Raw genomic sequence first — 22,163 nt, forward strand, 5'->3', positions numbered from 1 at the left:
CCAGAAACCCGTCTGGATGATGCCTTTGGTGCCCACCTTGGTAATAAATGCTTGTATTGTATACGGCGGACACTTAGTGTTGTCCACTTGAGTCTTTCTCCAGGGAGCTCGGAGCTGGCAGCAAGTCCCTTAGTAAAGCAAGTGCTCCTAGAGGTGACACTGTCACTCAAGGCCATAGTCCATGAGGATCTTTTCCATCAGTTCCATATGTTTATAAAGAATGTTTCCAAGTACGAGCTGACCCTCTCCAGCCATTCTGTCCTGTATTACCACCCAGAGATGGTTCCCTTGACTACACACATCCTCAGAGTTGGGTCTTTCTGAGGGGCCACTGGCTTTTGGGGGGCCACTACACTGTGGTTCTTTGCGAAGATGGTGGTTTTGTGGTACTGTCACGCTAGCCGAGGTTAGTAGGCTCCCCCACTACCGTGGCTCTTTTCTAAGCAGTGTGACCTTTCAAGTCTTCAGTCACTTTTCCAGGCGGCAATCCAGTTTGAAAAGGAAAAGGTGTGGGGTGACTTGGTCAGGACCCCTGCAGGCTGCCAACTGTAGTCCAATCATACGCCTGCAACCAGGATCTCCCGAAAAGACTGGAGCAGCATGCTCCCCAAAGGGCATGTAATCCTGCTGCGGAAACCTCACCAAATCCATCAAGTGCTGAGCTCCGGGCTATAACTTTGACCCCACGGGCTCCGCTAGGTTTGTACCGTGTGAGTCTATTCTAGGTCCCAGGGCGGGCAGCCTAAGTGCTTGCTGAAGCCGGCCTCGTGTGCACCAAATTTACTGACGCACACCAGTGTTTTCGCCAAAGGTGAGAAGCTGTACAGGCATGTGTGCAGGTCTCCAACTGCAAATATTTTTTGTAGAAAATAATTTTCTCAGGATCACTGTGATTGATCCCGGGCAGTGCAAGTGTTCCTGCCTGCGCCCGTTCCACGGTTCTCCTCTCACAAGTATACTTCCCGTATTTCTTGCTGACCTTAAAACGCAAACAGAAATCATTTCTTCACCTCCATTAGGGCCACAGGCCAGGTAAAGGAGTCAGGGGTGTTCAGGCTTCTCTTCAGTATCACTAGCTCCTTGCTCGGTGCAGGCAGCGCCAGCAGCTCCCTCCCAGTCGAATTCCCCAGCACCAAGAGCGATAGCTTAGCTGAGAAACCTGGGGCATCCCAGAAAGGCAAAGTCGGAAGCAGTCAAAGTCAGAGGTGAGTCAATCCGGGGTCCTTGGTCCCGGCCCCAGAACTAGAAAATTTAACGTACTTTATTGACTAGTAAAAGATAATGCTGTATTTATGCTAACTGGGTGATTGTAAACCTTTTCATTAATTTGCTCAGAAGTGAGCATTTATGCACTGTCTGCCCAACAGTCACTGTCCTTCAAAAACCAAATTAAGAATTGCCAGACTGCCTTCAGTAACTGCAATGCTTATTCCATACCTTTACGCAAGGTATAAAGCCCCACTTAAAATGCTGTACATATATAAACAAAAAATCAATCCATTTATTTCAGTAGCAAGACACAACACCAGGACATTTATGAAACCCTTTTTTTGTGTGTGATGGATACTTCTTTTGCTTCTTCTTCTGCACAATCATCCATCACAGCTCCCAGCTTCCCCCAGAAACACTGCAGGACGTGTTCCATGCTGTTTCGTGTGAGTACCCACTCCCCCCTAATCCCACAGGATCCCTAATCGCACAGGAGCCCAAGTGTAAGATGAACCCCATAGCACCACCAGGAATGGTGCACAGATGTGTATTAAACCAACGGGAACCATCCCAGGGATTCCCTCAGAACCAACTCAGAAAATGCCTGCGCGCTGCTCACAGAAAGATCTGGAGGGAGCTGCTAAAGAACTTCAAGCGCAGCATACCATACAAGTTAAGGAGAAGACAACAGAGATCAGACTATGGACGAGGATTCGGAAGAGACAGGGCTGTGATTACAATCTGGAGTTTGGGTACACTTACCTGAAGACAGAACTGTTCGTTATATTTGCCAAGTAAAAGAGCCATAAAATCCACCCCCCCTTTGGGGTTTAAACTATTTTAAGCTCTTTTCTGATCATGTATAAAAACAAAATAATGTGGATCAAGGCATAAAACTCTCTATTACTATACACCAATTTCTTTGGGTGACTGTTATTAATCAGTAAAAGTAAGGGATAAGACTTCTCCCTACTGTTGCCCACTGGCTTTGTAATCCTAACACATGTATGCTGTCCGGAATGTCTGTCAACTCTACTTCTAAGTGTTTGATCTTTAGCAGTAAAAGGTGCCAGCCTAGAAGAAAAGGTATATAATTCTTTTAGAAATATTTTAAACTTAAGCCTTACTCTTTTCTGATTTGGAATATTTTTAATCACTTTGGTTCTGTTCTTAGGCAGGTTGTCTGGGTTAGGTTATATACACATATCTTTAAATTTGCACCCAAAGTCTTATTTTTAAGCTCTTAAAAAAAAGAGTTAAAGAATTACTTTTGAAATAAAATCTTTGTAGTGGCGCTTACTGGTTCATGATAAACAGGTTGCTCTTCTCAAGATCCACTAACTGAGTTTCACACCAAACCAAAATCAAACTCATTGTCATCAACCCAATTACTAAGAGAGGTCAGATAAGGCTGGGTAGAACCGGGCCCATGAGATTCTGAGGCTGTAATGCTGTACAGGAACAGAAAACTACACCGTTCTCCTGCAGTGAGGCCCGTGGTTGCAAACCGCTTGGCAGCCGGACGTGTAATTCACTCTGCCACCAGGGCTCCCAGCAGCCACACTCAGTAATTTAAAAACGTGTTACACACAGTAGTACGAAACACCTAAATATATTTCTTTGAAATTTTTTATTGAATGTTCCCGATGTGCTCCGTTCTCTTCTCTCATTAGATCTCAAACTTAAATTCCTTAGAAATGATACAATAACTATTAAAAATTGATGTCATTCAAGCAAAATCAACTAAAAAATTAATATAAAGTAGATCCTAATAAGAAAGATTTTAAGCCTTTCTTCTATATTATCCTGAGTTGAGAAGATGTGTTATTAACAAAATGTTCCAAAACAGTTTTTCTAAATAAATTTTTCTTTTTTTCACCACTATAGCCAGAGTTGTCACAGATAGTCGATGGTCTAGAGTAAATATAAATAATTTGTTGGGAAAGGAAAGAGGAGTGAATGGGCAAGAAAGACAAAATGGTTGTGAAGCGGTTAAGGAGGCAGGAAGTGTGAGCAAGGAAAAGGCCTAGAAGATTAAAATAACAAACAGCTGGTAAGCGAGGCTGAAAGGGGAAGAAGCTAGGAAGAGCAATAGACGGTATTACTGGGAGCAGGAAAAGAAAAAGGAGAAGCTTATTAAGGAGAAAGGAAAGGGAAACGATCAAGGAAAAGGGAAAAGGGAGAATGCAGAGTTAGAGGGAAAAAGGGACGCAGGAGAAATAGGGAAGAAAATACGATTCAGAAAGATTACTTCGTCATCTAAAAGTTTTTATCGTTACATTAGTCACTGCATAAGAAGTATTTAAAATCGTAATATTCTTGTCAACTCCAAATATTAATATTTAAATCTTTCTTTATAAGTTCAATGCCATTTATACACATAATGTACATTTATATCAGTATATGATCAATAAAAATTAAAACAAGTTATTACAATAACATTTTATTATATATTTAAAATTGTCTTTCCTTTTTAACTTTAGAAAAATCAGATAATTTATTTAAATTCCAAATCAATTTTATTTGTTGAGCACCAATAAATATATTCACGGGGTAAGTGATACATCTTCTCCAGACTGAGCGAGACTAAACCATGGTGGAGAAGAACGTCATTTCCTGAGGATGACAATACTAGCTGGCCCCTTAGCTCTTTCTGTTCTGGTTACTCCCCTTTGCTAAATGTGTGTGCTTGCTGGAGCTCCTACCTTCCTTCAGGTTATCTTTGTCTCTGGGCCCCGTTCTACTAGGGATGTCCTTTATGTTTGTCAACTTTTTCCTACTTTCCTTACTTTTGTCACTTTTATCTGGGTCTATTTTCGACTTTTCTCTATCCTTTTTACCCTTAGTAGACCCTTTACTAGGTACATTTGAATCAGGAAGTTTCTTATCTTTCCGGTCATCCTTTTCGTTCTTCTCCTTCTTTCTCTCTTCAGCTTTACTTTCCTTTCTTGACTCAAGTTTCTCTTTTTCCTTCTTGATTTCTTCTTTAATGAGTTCTTTAACTTTCAGGTTTTTCAACCAAAGAAAAAAGAGGTTTATTAAAAATATCTCTAATAATTCATGTAGTAGCAACTTTGTATAAGAGTATTGTCTGTTGATTTACTCTCCCTCCCACCATACAATATGCTCATTCAAAAAGATATCTTAAGCCACTAATTTTTAATTGGTTAAAAATGGATGCAAATCTGTATATAATGTCAGCTACAGAAGCTGTAAACTTGTAACATACTTTTCCAGCTTGAAATGTAATATAGCTTATCTTAATGTAACATGCAATATTATTAAAAATGAGTCCATTCATAAAAGTAGTGCTTTACACAAAAGGCTGGCAATGCACCTTTCACAACGAGAATGACAGTTAAAGGAACACTGGCAGCCTAAGAACTAAATTTTTTACAACTTTTAGCTATTTACATACCTTTTAAATGTTGCTAACAAAAATCATATCCTTAAAATATTTGTGCTTACAATTCTTGAAAACGCACAAAAATTTAAGTATCACTTTTAGCTAATTAAGCCAAACAAAATTTCCAAGTGAGCATAAAATTTAATTTCACTATCTATAGTTTATCAAACAAAAATCCTTTTCTGCTTATATTCAACTTTACATATTCAGTATTCCTTTAAACATAATTCCCTGTTAATTTATGTAGTACCATTCAAGCCAACACAGTAGAGCAATTAAATGAAATAGAATTGCAAACATCATTTAAGATAATGCTTGAAAGTTATTTAAATAAACCTCTACAGAACTACTTGTTTCTTGTTAATTCATTTAAGAAATCATAAGAGAAACGCATTGTATATTCATATAAAATGTTGCACTGAAGCAGCAATAAAAACAAAGATTTCATTAATATGATAATATGTGGGAAAGGTTTTACACATTAGAATCACGTAAAACTCACGCTGCACAAATTATCATTTAAAATGAGCACTGGTTTTCTGGTGCTTGCTAAATGAAGCTTTATGCCTTTCAAAGCAGTCAAAATCTCAATCAATAAAAATATGATGAAAACGGAATTTAGTGAAATTCCTGTTGGGCAACCAGAAAATTCTTCATTCTTCTTGAAAATTTTATTAAAAGCCTAAGTAGTATAAAATTGCACTCATAAAGAACCTGCCTGTCAATCTTTTTTCTATTCAATGCTGTTTGTAGCATTCCAAAGAGAAAGATTTACAGGGGTAAAATGCAGGAATAATGCTATAAAGTATTATTCTACACACTGGTTTTAAACATTACATCTTTTAAATATTCACTGCTTAATTTGCCTCTCCAGATCAAGTAGTAAATTGTACATTATTTCATAATGGTAACATTTCTGTTTTTACCCCAGGAATTATTCATGTAGGATGAAAAGTTATAACACTATAATTTCCTAATTCTACAATTAAAATACAAATTTTAAAACTACATCTATTAATATCTAAAAAATAAAAACTCTGTAAACATCATGCTGCGTATTGGAACACAAAAGAACATTATCAGCTTATTATAAAGAAAAACATGCACTTTTCATGCCCCTTCCTCAAAAGGTCTGTCCATACATAAACAAGAAAAATCATAGAGTAGAACTGTTATATGCTGTTAGCCAACCTGCAACAGTTAACAATGACAATGCTTTTTAAAAAATTAAAATACCAAGTACAGCCAACTTTATGCAAACAGCTGCTCCAGATTAAGCACAGATTTCACTTTACAAGAAATGTTTAATTATATTGGCTTTTACTGTGCTTTAAGACAGTGCGTCATCAGAGCCTTTGAAGAAATAAACACAATCACTGATTAATTAATCTTTTTCCAACCAGTGGTTTAAATTCAAATTACGATTTTACGTGTTAAGGCAGGCAGGATGTGTCTATAGTCTAATAAATGCTATATCATAATTATAGTCTAATAGATGCTATATCTTAATTATAGCATTACAAACACAAAATCAAACTCACTGCCGACTCACTGCAACCTTATAGGGCAGGATAGAACTGCTTCTGTGAGTTTCTTAAACCGTAATTCTTTACAGGAGTTGAAAGCCCTGTTTTTCCTCCCATGGAGCGGCTGATGGTTTCAAACTACTGACCTTGTGGTTAGCAAACCAACTCATAACCACTAGGCCACCAGAGCTTATTATGGAAAAACTGGTAACAACATACTTAATTATCCACAAACGTTTGAAGCCTCTTGTACACACTCACAGTGTGATGACTGCTACAAGTACTGATAACATGGAGCGGAAACGGAGAGTCGCAGATAAAACTATTCATGACTAGGGTGCACCCAAAGTCAAGAAGCAACGACGGAGCATTAGGAGCTGCATTTACATAATGCTTAGAAAGCAGCATGCAGTTTTAAGAACCAAACCTGATTCATTAAAGCCTAATTTGAAAAGAAGAAAATACCTTTAGCCTTAGTGTTTCTTTTGGTTTTCCCACTGGGTCCTTCTGCTGGTATTTCAAGATAAAAATAGATTGTGAACAAAAACATTAAGGAAATTCAAAAGTAAGTACTGATAAAATAGTTCAAATTGACCTCTCAAATAAGCAAATTAAGTTACTTAAATTCAAAATACAGGTAGTCCCAGACTTACAATATTACTCAAGTCACAATATCCACACGTTATGAGGACTGATCATTTTTAAGTCGATTTTATGTATTTCCTGTGTATATTGATATTGAAATATAACTATAAGCTTATATGTAATGTTTGCAAACCCAAAAGACAAAGATTGGATTGATAACAATACCGATAATAAAGGCAACAAGGCAATAATAACAAAAATTAAAGGAAAAAAAGTTTTCAACTAATGTCAGAACCAGTTTATTGGGGAATCTTTGGAACAGACTCCACACTAAGTACTACTCTTAACACATAAGTATCAACCATGTCACTTATGGCACTTTAAAGCCTATTATTTTACTATGTATAATAGCAAGATGGGTTATAATCAGCCTTAGCTGACTTCACCAGGACCTGAAAGAACTGCTGACTGTAGAAGAGTTTAATTACCACCAGGGAGAGAAACAGAATTCCTCTCTCAATCCAGTGTTATTGTTTACTTCTAATTCAGCCACAGATGTTAACCACCAGTGATAGACAGCCCAATGACCTAACTTCTCTACTCTACACCATGGCCATCTACAAGAGGATATCCTATTTTGATACCATTTGAATAAATACTGGTTTTTCCATTACTTGAAAATATATATTTTAAAGTTATATATCATATAAGTATTATGTTATTATGTGGGTAAATATTAACACTTTTACTCAAATAGTCTTTGAAATAGCTTATTTACTTTTAGCAAAAAAAAAGTTCTATTTGAGGTACTTTTGTATGGCTAACCAATGTGTACACCTCAGTACGTTCTCTTTCTACATTCTTTCATTTACATCACAACAAAATGGCAGTTTGAGCATCCGCCCGAGACTCACATTATGTTCTTTGCACTTTGGAACGAGCCCTGGTGGTAAAGTGGGTTACCAGTTAAGGTGCTACCTGAAAGGCCAGCAGTTTGAAATTACCAGTCTCCTCCACAGAGCAAGATAAGGCCTGTAAAGATATACAGTTTCATAAACCCAAGGGGCAGTTCTACTCTGAGTCTATTCTTAGGGTTTCTATAAGTCAGAATCAAGTCGGCAGTAAGTTCTGAGTTTGGAAAACTGAAGGGGCAAGATCCGAGGTGGACGGCATACAGTTTCCCAACAAGATTCCTGTAAGATAGTCCTTTTTCTCCCCTGCAATCATCAGATGTGCTGTCAATGGAAAAACATTCCTTGGCATACCTTTTCTGGCCTTTGTCACAATGGTAGTTTTCAGTTTTCTTTAAACTTTTTCATAATAAGTTCCATGATCATCCTGTATCCTTTGAGAAAAATCTATCCATATGAGCACTTTGGAATTCCACATTTGCCAGATCCTTCTGGGCTGATCTCTGCCTTGAATAACAGATGTTCTCAAAAAGGACTGTGCCGTCTCCACCTTCATTTGGAGGCACTCTAACTAGACTAAGGAAAGTGTGTTGCTGTAAAAGCTTCCCTGTAGGCACTCCCTGACTGCAGAAGCCTATTTAGAAACATCTGTTTGGAATCGATTCCGCATGTATGAACTGGAACCCTAGGAGCAGTATCATCGGACCCACTCTTGTATGGTTCAACTCATCTTGCATATCTGTATCCCCTCACCCTTCTCATCTTTAGCCATAGCCTCACTGTTACAAAACCACTGGACTGCTGGCTACAAGGTTGGTGTTTCCAACCCACTAACCTCTCTACAGGAAAAAGGAAACTATCGATTCCTCCAGAGTTTTAGTTTTGGAAACCCTATGTCGGTCACTATGAGTAAGAGTCACCTCCATGAAGTGATTTTGCTTCTCCTGTGGGGATGGGGAGTTTTCCCTATTGGTAGTCATTTGTTCCCATTAAGTGAGGTATTAGTTTTTAAATGTTAATTATTTTTATTGAAATGTCACCATCACCAATCTGTAAAAACAAGGATTAATGTGTGCTAGGACTAAGTACCTTAAAAAGGAAAATTATGTGAAACGCAGTTCCATTTTGCTCTAGGTAATTGACACATATTGATAACTACAACCGTTATGTGTGTACATAATAGTTGTTGGTCATAGATAATACTTGATGCTTCCCTTACGTTACCAAAAATAGCAGGACCACTTTATAAAACTAAATGAATATATTGGACCACATCCTATTAGAGTTTATTTAAGAATAAAACAGCAAAATTATTTCTATAATGCTAGCTATGTATAGATGAGTTTACTCAATGTATATAAATTAGTATAAAGCAGTAAAATACATTATCTTGTATCTAGAATGCTCTCCTGCCTTGTGTAGGTACACATCGCTTCACTTCTCTTATTAACAGGCAGAATGGTTGAAGAGAAACTCCTTACATTCCTAGCCAGCCCTATCTTTACCTCTAACCCCCTGGTATGATACAGGTAAGATCTACATTGATGAAAAGGTTGGTATTAACATTTATCAACTGTAAGACAAAAATATTAAAGTAGCATCAGATTAGTATAAAAAGTCAAAGAGAATGAGTACTTCATTTAAAAATGTTGAGTATAAACCTATAAACTGATACAACTTAATAATGCTCATTATAAAAAATATAGCCAAGAATTATTTTAACCTTTCAGACGTGACAAACACTGAGCTAATAATTTAAACCACACTTAAATTACTACACACAGCCTCTGAAAGCTACAGAAATATAAGGAAGCACGGAACGTAAAGGCCAGTCAGTGCAGAGGCCTAAATATTGGGGAAGGGACAGTGGAGGTTCAATGCTACAATTTTCACCTTCCAGGTGGAAGACCAGTGTTCAAGTCTCAATACACCTCATGAGCAGCCACTGGCTATGAACGTGGAGGTTTGCATACTGCTGATACTAATCATATTTCAGTGAAACTTCCATACCTAGAGTCAAAAAAAATCTAGCAATCCACCATATCTACTCGTGTATAAGCCGAGTTTTTCAGCACATTCTTTATGACATTTTTGTGGTAAAATTAGGTGCCTCGGCTGATATTCGGGTTGACTTATACTCGAGTATATACAGTAGTTCTGAAAAATCAATCAATAAAAATCCTTTGGGATCAAAATATTCAATCTGTGCACAGAATTACCATTAATATTTAATAGTAATTGCCATTAAACTTAATTTATTCGACAGCAATGACTTTTAAGTCGAAATTAATTTACTAGTCAAATACTGATGAGGAGGCATGGAGTCGAGAAACTGGAAAAAATATATATATATAGCCACACAGGGAATCCAGGACACATGATCCTTTCAGGACCAGTGGTGAGAGTGGCGATACCGGGGAGGGTAGAGAAAAGAGGGAAGGTGGGGATAAAAAGGGGGAAAAGACTTGTAGAAAGGATTTACAAATAACCTCCTCCCTGGGGGATAGACAACAGAAAAGTGGGTAAAGGGAGACATCGGACAGTGTAAGATATGACAAAATAATAATAATTTATAAATTATTCAGTGCTCATGAGGTAGGGGGGAACGGCGAGGGAGGAGTTAAAATGAGGAGCTGATACCAGGGGCTCAAATAGATAACAAATGTTTTGAGAATGATAAGGGCAACAAATGTACAAATGTGCTTGACACAATGGATGGATGTATGGATGTGATAAGAGTTGTACGAGCCCACAATAAAATGATTATATATATAGTTATTATTATATATCTATATTTTGTGGATATACATATCCATGGAAAAGCCAAAAGAGCAGCTTTAGGAAGGATGAAATGGGCAAAGATTAAGAATGAGACAATACTCGTGCATTACGCTAGTTACTTCTAAGTGTGTTCTGAAGAGACGAGGAAGCACAGGCACGTGGACAGAATCCAGGAATGACAGTTTTGAGGGATGGAATAAATGATGAGGCCAAAGGAAGAAGTACATCGTGGGAGTGTATCTTTGGGAAGCAGAAGATGTAAAAACACACTAAATTAATGAAAGAAGAAACCAAAAAATAAACCAACCCTGACGCCACAGAGTCACTTCCAACTCTATAGAACAAAGAATTTCCCCCACAGGGTTTCCAAAGCTGGAATGTTTACAGAAGCAGATTACCACATTGTTCTCCCAACCAGAGGAAACAATGGTGAAAGGAAGTATAAGATGGCAGAGAAATTGGAGAGAGAGAGATGATAATGGAACCCTAGCCAAAGGTGACAGACTATCTTAATGAAGCAGAAAAGAAACCATTTTTACAGTGAAACGATGTAACACTGAACCATTAGGGTACTTGGAAAACATTTTAAATACTACTAAAGAGAAAAATCATGTGAAACATGAATTAGCACACCCACAGAGGTTCAATTTAAGAAAATGTATAAAGTTTTCCCCAACAAAACTACAAAGGCAAGTGATAGGGAAGAGCTGGTGGTGATCCGGGATTGGACAGCAGAGGGGTGGTGAGAGAAAGAGGAAAGATGCTTGATGCACTGGGAATGGCTTCACAGAAAAACAAAGGCAAGTATGTTTAAGACCTGATCTTCTATTTCGCCTAAGTTTACACAGAATTACACTGCTACCATTTGTAACTGTGATTAAAGTGGATTCTCTCTACCGTATCTAAGTACAGTATCTCTCTGTCCACTACCACAGTAGGCGTCAAGGAAAAATGCAACAGCGCCATCAAACAAAAACTCTGGACAATACAATGACTCTTAAAAATAGTTTTCAGGTAATATGGAGAAAAATGCTATCAATTAGTCTAAAAGGAAGTATCTTTGTAATGCATTTGGATATACAAGGCGGTACCCCCCAAAAATGGGGGGGGGCAGCTTTCCTAGTACAAATTTTTCCTGCTAGGTGAGCATCCTGCAACTCGCTCTGAGTTAGTACACCAGCGGTGTGGCCTGGGAAGGTTCTCTCTGGTCACAGTGAATTTTTTCATAAAAGCAGTTTTGCTTGAACCCCATTTTTTGTGATGGCCAATTTAAGAGAACAGCGTGCAGCTGTGAAATTTTGTTTCCTGCTTGGGAAAAATGTGCAGAAACTGTTCTGATGTTGAATACAGCTTATACAGACATCACTATGGGGAAAACTCAAGTGTACAAGTGGTTTTCTCCTTTCAAAAAATGTGAAATGTCAATTCTGGACATGTCAACTTCCCAAACAGACAGGATTATTGACTCACAATGCATTTAAAGTTCATTCCACCAGGTTATACTGTTAATCAAGCTTTCTATTTAGAGAATGTGAAAAGATTACATAACAGTGTGCAACAAAAAGGCCTGATTTGTGGCGGACGGGGGACCGGATTTGCCACCACGACAATACACCTGCTCACACAGTCATCTCAAGTGCTCCAGTTTGGGGCAAAACACAGCTGCCTCTCTAGCCCCATGCACCTGACTCACCTGACCTCACTCCGTGTGACTTTTTTTTGTTTCCATGAATGAAGAGGGACGTGAAATAACAGTGATTTGATGGCATAGAAGAGGTGAAGGAAAAAAACGAGGGGGGTGCTGGGAGCCATCCAAAAAGATGAGTTTGAAAAATGTTTCCAAGAATGGAATCACAGATTTGACAAATGTATTAAGTATAATAGTGAGTAATTTGAAGGTGATATGGTTGTTTTGTTAAAAAATTTTTAATACATACCTATGAAAAATCTGGTGGGTTTTTTGATATCCACTCATATTTAAACATAAGGTGATCATCAAAGAAGCATTAGGGTGTAGTTATTAAAGTCAGAGAGAATGGTTTAAAGAAAGTGTTTATTTCCTTTTCAGCTTAAAAGTTTATTTGGATGGTTTTTACGGCAGCTGCTGTTAACTGTGCTGACAATTTGAGAATTTTTATATTGAACTTTTTGTAAGAAAGAGACTTTATTATCTTCCTTTGGCACTTGAGTGAGTTGCCTAAAGGTAATCTACGCCATTTTGGCAACTGTCTCAGTCATTATCACACACATATTTTCAAAATAAATTCTTCTGCACAAAATTAAAATGCCTTCTTCAATCATTAGGCCAATGGTTAGACTTATGGTTCTGGAACATGCAATAAACTTTTTTTTAATGAACCTTTAGTTGCCTTAAAAAAAAAACACTTCAGTAAGTGACAAGCTCTAGAACTGGTGTTGGCTGAGTCTCTTCTCATACTAGGGTCATTTCAGTCCCTCCTACTAGTCGTTGGTAAGAACTCTGAGTCACTTGGGGGTCTCTTTCCCATCTTCCTCCATTAGATACTAAAGAACAGTATTCTTTTCAACATTAGCTAAAATGGTAAAAAGGAGTCCCGTGCCACTATATCACAGTCCCGTGAACCAAGCAGATTCTTACACAATTTCCTTTCTATTTTTAAGTAAATGATGTAACAAAAGTATGAAAAACTTTGGAAAAAATAATCTATAAACCTCCTGATCCTTGATAAGTGTGAAGAAAAGAGAAAATATGAGAACTGAAAATGAAACAACAGGAAAAGATTAGATCCAAGCACTGGAGTTTGAGTGAGGTAAAGAATACAGGGGCAAAAATATATTTGATATTGGAAAAAAATTGTCTGATGTTTTTCTTGGCATAGATCAATGTATTGTGGGACCTTTTAAAAGACCTGTCACTTGTCTTCTAAAGAGCTATTTTCAATAATTAATTGTCTTCACGACGTGTGGCTGTCATTTGGTGCCATCAGGTCAATTCCAATCCATAGCAACTCTATGCACAACAGAAGGAAGCACCAGGGTGGGTCCTGTGGCATCCTCGCAAATTGTTCCTGTGCTGGAGCGAGCCCATCTTTACACTCACTGTGTCAATCCATCCTATCAAAGGCCTTCCTCTTCTTAGCTGCCCCTCTAATTTACCAAACATGATGTCCTTCTCAAGGGATTGGTCTCTCCTGCAAACACTTCCAAAGTATGAGACATGAAGTCTTGCCATCCTTTGCCTCTAAGGAGCGCTCTGCCATCCTTGTTCCAAGAAAAATTTGTTTGTCCTTTTGGCAGGCCTTGGTACTTTCAATATTCTTCTCCAGCACCATTGTTCAAATGCACCAATTCATCTTCAGTCTTCCTATTCCATGCCCAACCTTCACATAAGAGGCAATTGAAAATACTATAGCTTGGGTCAGGCCCACCTTATTTCTCAAAGTAACCTCCCTACACAATAATATTAGTGTCTTATTGTGTAACTGCAGACTCCTGAGAACTAGTCATGCATCAGTATTAAATATTGTTCTCAGTTTGAGGAGGAATTTAAAATAAAGAAGGGGTTATACTTCCTAGATCCATGGGGTTTTTCTACTTAATACCTACTCCTAGATATTCGTTATGTCAACAAATAGTATAAGTAAAAACTGGCATACCTGTTCACCCATCAACATGTGGAAATTAAGTCTGAGCCACCGATTCTCTAGAGGCATCATGACCCAAAATAAAATTCTATAATCCAGATGACTGAAAGCTTATTATTTTATAGATTTAAGTAACTAACCCAAAGTCTTATTTATAAAGCATAATATCAATCCCCCAAATTATATAACTATCACATGACTGGAGCAACTGCAATTGATCCAAATCACTTGTCAAGAGATATTCTGGTACAGAAAGCTGTGCCGCTATCTGCTCCGAAAAGCCTCCAACCAGCAGGATAGAAAAACAATTTATCCAGTCTACCTGGGGGATTGTTAAAAAAAATTCAGACTCAAGTAGAAAAAAAATTTTTTTTACATGTCTACATTCCACTCTGCAAGGAAGAAAGACAACTTTCAGAATAAAGAATCAAGTGCAAGATGACAGAACGGGAGCCCCAGCATTCCATTCTACTTGCAGCCCCCTCCTCCCCACTAGCAGCTAGCCAGCAGCTGGGCCTCAGGGGTTCCATATAACTCAGAATCTAGAATAAGCTTCCCCCTCTCCCACTCCTCAACCATATCTCCAAGTTAGAGCTGAAGAATGCTAAAGAGCAGAAAAGAAATGTTCAAAGCACCACTTCCTTGGTTTTGTGCTTCTTCAGGCAGTCAGGGAAACTGCAGCACATGTACAAAAGCAATAATGGGAAGGCTTAAAAGACAGCACCACATACTGGACATAACGTAGATTCCACAAAGTTTCTTTGCTTTTCCCAAACTGAAAAAGCAGTGTAATACAGTACATGCTAAAATTCCACAAATACTTATATTCAAATGTGTAGGGCACAATATTGTCTTTTCAAATACATTTCTAAATTCCTCCCACAGTAAGAAAATATTTAGATTATGTAAAGAAAATCATAAAAGAAACCCTTAGAAAATTAAAAATTATAACATACATCATAAGTAAAAGTTAAGCAGAGTAACCTGATCTACTTCAAAATGCTTTTTACCAGTTTTGCAAAGAACTTTATTTTCTCTCACCAAAAAATAGCGTGAGGCACACAGCTGAAGGAAGTCACAGAAGTCAGGGGTTCATCAGCTAGATGTATTTTACCTTTAAAAGAGGCTTTTCAACAGAGCTGATTAGAGGTGATATGAAATAAAGGGTAAATTCTCTTCTCACATCCTTGCTTTTAATTTACAAAACCAAGGCATAATTAATTTCTGTACACACATTATCCATTAGTATCATGACAAAAAACAAATGAGAAACTAATGATTCTAAACATTTTTAATTCACACTTTGTGGTTAAGTTATCTGCGAAAGTTAGTAAAGAAGCATTCAAAAATAAGTTTTTTATAAATATATATGGAACATGTGCCTAAGTGAATTTCATTGGAAGTACAGCATAAGACTGTTTTTAAACTTAAATCTAATATACCTTGATATTCCACTGCACTCAAATTGATTTACAGCAGAAGGTACAATATATGGTCAAATACTACAGAAAACTTCAGAAAAATATTAAATCATATTCATTTACTGAAGAAGTGCTTGAATATTGCCAAATCAGTAGCTTTTGACCATCGGAAATATATTCCCTAAAAAGTTTAGGGAGAAATAAATTAGAATTTTAATAGCCATTTATGCTTTAGGAGCTTAATGTTTAAGATGCTATAAAATTTTGTTTTGTTTTGCTTTTGTTTGTTTACTATGATCAGCAAGTTGGAAAGTCTTCCTTAACCACGTAAATGGAAAGTAAGCAGAGGTGCTGTACTCAATCACGCCAGTCTTCCAAGCTATTGTTTTGATGTTATACAAGAATGATCTCTAATACACAAGCTCAATTTGTCATGTTTCCTTCAGAACATATGAATAACTGATTTTCTGGAAATAATTTGATTAAATATGAAAATACAAAATATATGCAAAGTAAAAATTGTTAGATAAAATGCTCAAATGAAAACATTTTTCAAATATATTCTCTAAGAACAAGCAAAACTAAACAAAGTTTTATAAAAGCTCAGAGATTTAAAAACATGGAACACCATTCTTTCAGAGTGACAAAAATTTTTTAAATCTTAAGTCTGATTCCTTTCATGCAATGCTAACTTGTTTGTGGGGACGTGGATAAAAATCACATTTTCAAAGTTGCTTTTGTGATTATGGCAGCAAATTCATTTTAATTCACTCAAGGATATCATTAAAATATTTCCATGGATATTTAATAGAAGTTATAGTAAAAGCGGTCCCGGGAGATAAATTCCCAAAAAGTCATAACTTTAATAAATGATTTACAAATATAAAAATGACTTTATATTTAAGTCAAAATCAACAGACAGGCAATAAAGTAAGATAGAAAATGGCAAAAGACATATTTAGAATGAATAATTTTAATATATACAACATCATTTATGATACATTGTGTACATTTCCCTCTTATGGAAAATGTACACTCAAAAAAAGTACAAATTACTTTCTCTGGATGTACAGTTGGAAATAAAAAAAGGAATTTGTTTCATACACAGAAATATTCAGATATACTTATGTCTACAGTAATCATATTACCCTAAAGCAAAATCATGGGATTACTTTCTAATTATTTTAGAAGCACCATTACTACAGAATTTTATGTTAAAATTTGTTACCCTACCTGTCAAATCAGTTAACTTATACAAATTACAATGAAAGTGCAGGTTTTTTTAAAAGAATTAAGACTTTGACATATCATTTAACTTACAAGTTTAATTCTTGAATCATGCATTAATATATGACTCATGCAATAAATACTTTCCATGATCAAGTGAGATAGTTATTTTCATTAACAGCATGTTAAAAAGGTAAGCATCGGGGTTAACAACAGAAACTACTTGTTAGGTTTCCAAATTTAGTTCAGTGAATACATCAGTTGCCATGTAATAATACAGAAACCAATTATACCACCGAGAACTTAATTTTTGATGTACTTTACAGGTACTGCTACAAAAAGGGCCTAGTAAGAACTTCTACTAGTGAAGACCACATGGCAGACGGTTGTTAAAAGCTCATGACTGCGCCATTGAAAATTAAGCCCTGGATGGGCAACAGAAAGACTGCTTTCAGTTTTTGGAAGCCAATGACTTCGATCCCTGAGTCAAATTTACTGATTATGTAAATCCAAGATAACACAAGTCTTTCCCTGAACCCCTTCATTCTGTGACGTACCATCAACACCATCTGCAGTGTCACTTTCTTCCTCTTCTTCTTCTTCTAGCATTTCAAAGGGAGTCATTATGTCATAGAGAAAGGAGAGGAAACCATAAAACCAATCAGAACTTTCCTCGGCTAAAATATTAAGGACTTCCTCAAGAGAATCAATATTTTCATTACTGCCATCTTTGGTCAGGCCTACGCAAGAATAAAGGAAGAGAGAGAAAATAAAGAGAGCAGTTAGGTAGAAAAAGGAAGCCGAGGGAGAACGATCTCAAAAAGAATGTGCATCATGATTATCAAAGTCACAGATGAAGATTTCAAGAAAATAAACAGACTGAGTACGAGGAGCACTTTGCAATCGTGCATAGTAAAGGAAAGTCAAAAGTTTAGTGCCCAAACCATTCTGGCCAGTTCCTAATGAGGCTTTACATTAAATCTGGAGTTGGAAAATGACAAAATTTTAAGTCAAATTTGAAGTGATATTAATGGGAAAAGTACATTAAGGTAGTTTCAGGGGGGAAAAGATATATACTTCCAACCACCTAAGATATATACCAATCAGATGTTATCAATAATTGGTCATATACTGTATTAATCAATACATTTCCACTGAAAATTTTAAAAAGATCAAAAATCATTTTCTCAAAATTTTCTTCTTAGGACCTTAATCTCCAGAGTTCATATGATTAGAATTATTGTTTATTGTAATATCTACAAATTTATATAGAATAAATATATTCAAATTAGGTAACTAAGAGAAATACATAATTACATAGCACTATAAATGTTACCTCTATAAACTCTGTTCAATCAGACCATGGAATTACTTTCTATTACAAGAACCCTGATATTTAATTATTTATTCCAAATCAGACCCGCATGATGGAAAGAAGCCAAAATAAGACATTGCTTTTCTGAGGTTTTTTTTCCCCCTGAAGGGCTGGTTTGAGGTGAGAATAGCTTCGTGGCTGCAGTCGGTTTCAAATCCACCACACACAGTCAAGTCCCAACATCTGAGGAGGAAAACAATGGTGCAGCTGTGGCTGTGAAGAAATGGACATCCATGACGGGAGGACAGTCACCCAAATCAGGCATTCAAGGCTCTGGAAACACACAATGTCCCCCACCCTATAGCATAATTACCAGCTGCTAAGGCTGACCGGTAGGACAAATAATAAGGCAAGTAGAATAAATATCACTTCTTAGAGTGAATGTCTTCAATTTTAGTCAGCAGAACTCTATTATTCTGCATGTATTGGGGGAGAAGTCAGACAAGCTTCAGTTCAGATGTAATTATTTTTGGTTCAGCCCAGAGTGTCTTTCACTGGAAGCCAAGGGAATGATGAAAAGAGCTGTGCTCCCCTGCATCCCCGTGTGACACATGTGCTCTTCCCAGCACGGGAAACTATAGCTGTCCATTTATAATACACATTTAGAGGTGTCTACATTTTCAATTATTACCAGAACTTTCAAAGATTTTATATAAAACTATAGAAAACAAAGACTGATAATGGGGTCCTTTCAGAATATGCTTTAGGAGGACAGGCTGGGCAACAAACACATACGCATGTTGGAGTGACATTTTTACTCCAACCATGAAATCTTCCTGTGTTTAAGACAAAAGTTCTAATCAAGAGAAGATTCTGAATCTTAGCCTGTGAATAGGCCCCAAAGAGCAAGTGGCAAATGCCTTTAGCTGAGCAAGGTCCAGGCTTCGCCAACAAACAGCGGCACCAAGGATCTAACAGGTGCTGGCTGGCTTCCCTCTTCTGTCCAGCCATATCTGGGATGCTGGGAGCTAAGCGAAAGCTATGGGTCGAAAAGGTAACCATGAAGCCCTGAGGGTTATTACTCTTATGTAATATTACACTTGGCATGTACTCCTTGGATCACTCTTAATTTTACTCAGGAAGTAGCATCGCAAAGTACATAGTTCAATAATGTACACTAAAATTGAAGAAACTTTATTTTAACTAATTTTGCTACTAAAATAGGAAGCATATAAACGAGAGCAGATTTAGTGGATTTGGGAAAGGGCTTTGACCATACACAATAAGCTAATAAAAACTGAGATGGTAATTGATCCTGATTTATTCAATATGCACTTTATTTTCTCCACATATTTCACGAGAAATGCCAAAGTATTTTTTAATGAAAAGTGTACAGTTCCCCAGATTAATAAGGCGTGAGTACAAGTATGGAGATTCAATAGTCCAGATAATTATCAAAAAGTGTCCAACATATGAAAGCTAAACATGGGAAACTAAACATTTCAAGTACTACTATAGTATTACAATAGCTACTGTGTTAATCCCTCCCCTCTCTGATTTCCTACTTTCAATTCTCCTTTGCACTCGTTTTCTTTTATATTCTTTCATATGTATATGATACATTTTGCTTTTTTAAACATTTCATTGGGCTTTAGGTGAAAGTTCACATAGGAAATGAGTTTTCCAAACAGCAGTTCACATACAAATTATGCCATCACATTATCGCAATCCCTGCAATTTGTCAACACTATATTCCCTCCTGAGTTCCCCACATCCATTCAGTCAACTCTGGATTCATATTATCTCTGCATCTACCAGCCTGTGCCCCCTGCTGTCCCTGCTTTATCATCATGCTTCCTGTTCATCAGATTCAACCAGTCAGGAGACGTCTCACTTGAACCACGCTGAACTTAACTAATTTTGCAACTGTGTAAGCCATTTCTTGATATAAATCTCTTTTTACATACAAACATGCACGTGTCACTGGTTTTGCTTCCCTAGAGAATCCAATCTAACACAATAATTTTGTCCCCTATGTGTTCCACCACATTCTTGAGTACATTTTCAGTGAAGACAAATGCACACGTCCAAAGGTTCTATATATTCAGGAGCACACTTTCACTCTCCCGCTCTCATCTGGTCAGCCTATGTGTCTATTACTACGACACTTTAAATTTGCTGAAAATTTTTTCATTGGGGTACATAGTTTAATTTCTAGACTGTTGTTTCTATGAGCACTGATCATGGATCCCAGTAAAATGAAATATCCATCCTTTCTCCATTTATAATGATGTTGTTTACCTGTACACTTGTGAGGACTTGTTTTACATTGAAATATTATCCATTCTGAAGGCTGTAGTCTTTGTGAAGCACGTACTGATGACGGCTAATCGCCTCTCTTTCAGCAAGCAAGGTTCTATCTTCTATCTATTGCAAGTTGTTGCTGATGCAATGTCCCTCTTGATATAATCCATCTTTTAGGATTCTTTGCTCAGCATACTGATTAAATAAGTATGTTAAAAGGATACCTGATTTTAAAACCACATAGTATCCCCTTGGTCTGTTCAAACAACAGCCTCTTGGTCTACATGTACATGCCACATGAACAAAAGAAAGAAATTATATACTTTCTTGGCTTTGTGTAACATGTTTAAATCCTGAAGACATAGCTTTGCCTTGGTGAATGAGTGTTATTGAAATTTTTGCCTCATGTCTAATCCTCATTGCTTTCTTAAGCAGTGTTCAGTTACTTAAGTTTTAACCTGTATAAAAGCTCTCCTATATTTAGTTTCCTTTTCTCATTAGCACTTTAAATTCTACACCATTGGCTAGATTACAAGCACTATTATTAGAATCACTAAATGTCTCAAAGAGGTTACTTAAATTATTTCTCCAAAGCTGATAATGCTACTCTAAAGTGGAGGTATATATATATATATATATATATATTTTTTATTCAAATGGATTTTGAGCTTGCAATTAATTATAATCCCTAATCTAAAAACAATTTGTTCTCACAATGTGGCCTCACTCAATACTTGTCCTCATAAAGTGATCACTGAATATACAGGTGCTAAAACAAATCATGGTGGGAAAAAAAATCACAGTGCCAAACTAGCAGAAAGACTAGTGTCTGGGGTCTTAAAGGTTTGTCTTACAACAAGCAGCTCTCTAAGTGAGGTATCATCTAAGTCCACATGGAAGGATCACACCAGCCAAGGACTGCAAATAATAAAACCCAAGATCAGAGAAAGGAATTGTATTGGAGCTTAAATCCTGAGCACCCAGTTTGGAGACTATGGATGGCAATGAAAACCCACATCAATCTGCAGAGTCCTCCATTGAATTCCCTAGGACCACTGACCAGGGGTGTGAAGTCCTGCCTCAGACAGAGTGCTTGGGAAAATGGATAACTGCAGATATCGTTGGCTTGAAATTTAACAAATGATAACTGTTTTTCCTTGATTCATTTTTAATTTGTTCCCATTTCTATTACCTTCTGCTTTCTCTTGGATTGAAGCTTCTGTGTTTTACTGTGTTTTCTGTATGATTTTCTTTTTATGAAACCTAAGAGGGGTACATCTAGAGAGACAGTAACTAAACAGTCCCTTAGGGCTATGGGAAGGAAAGTTGGAGGGCAGTGGGGAGCGGAGAATGGTTCAGAGAAAGCAGAAAATGTTCTGAAATTGATTGTGCTGATGGTTTCAGAACTCATTTAAAGATATTTAAACCATGGCAATGTAGTTTTAAAAAACTGTGTGTAAATCAATGTAATGGGTAAAGGCATAATGTCAGAAAACACTTGGCATTTCTCAAGCTGAAAGTATTGAAGAAAAACAGTAATTCACGAGTTGTAATACTGGGGGATTTTATGAGCAAAACATTAAGGAATGTAGAAAGCATCAAAAGCACATGGGAGGAATAGACAAACATCATTAGGAAAAAGAACCGGTCAACGTTCAAGCATTTCAGGAAGAAGCACATGAGCAAGAACTGATGATGGAAGAAGTCCAGGCTACACTGAAAGCAATGATCCAAAACAAGGCTCAAGATTGATGCAAGGTTCCAACAAACAGCACTTGAGATACTCACTCATCCATGCCGAGAGAGGTCCATCCCCGCGCCCATTAAATAACCCCTTAATGATGCGTCAAAAGAT

At 36.9% G+C, this 22,163-nt stretch overlaps 1 protein-coding gene across 6 annotated transcripts in view; it reads right to left on the minus strand.

The window, feature by feature from the left end:
- ASPH (aspartate beta-hydroxylase) overlaps nucleotides 1-22,163 on the minus strand; it is a 146,757-nt gene that overhangs the window by 91,168 nt on the left and 33,426 nt on the right. Inside the window, exons 4-5 of one of the 6 annotated variants that reach the window (XM_075549712.1) lie at nucleotides 6,607-6,648; nucleotides 3,745-4,211 (exon numbers count right to left, since the gene is read on the minus strand). The exons of 4 other annotated variants lie outside the window; for them this stretch is intronic. In XM_075549712.1, the coding sequence (XP_075405827.1) occupies nucleotides 3,853-4,211; nucleotides 6,607-6,648 (401 nt within the window). In that variant the 3' untranslated portion in view covers nucleotides 3,745-3,852. Of the gene's footprint in view, nucleotides 1-3,744; nucleotides 4,212-6,606; nucleotides 6,649-16,829; nucleotides 17,430-22,163 lie in introns of those variants that run through there. One more of the 6 variants, XM_075549711.1, reaches the window with a different exon arrangement.

The sequence above is a fragment of the Tenrec ecaudatus genome, chromosome 5 (genome assembly GCF_050624435.1).
Source record: "Tenrec ecaudatus isolate mTenEca1 chromosome 5, mTenEca1.hap1, whole genome shotgun sequence".
In the NCBI taxonomy this organism is placed as follows: domain Eukaryota; kingdom Metazoa; phylum Chordata; class Mammalia; order Afrosoricida; family Tenrecidae; genus Tenrec; species Tenrec ecaudatus.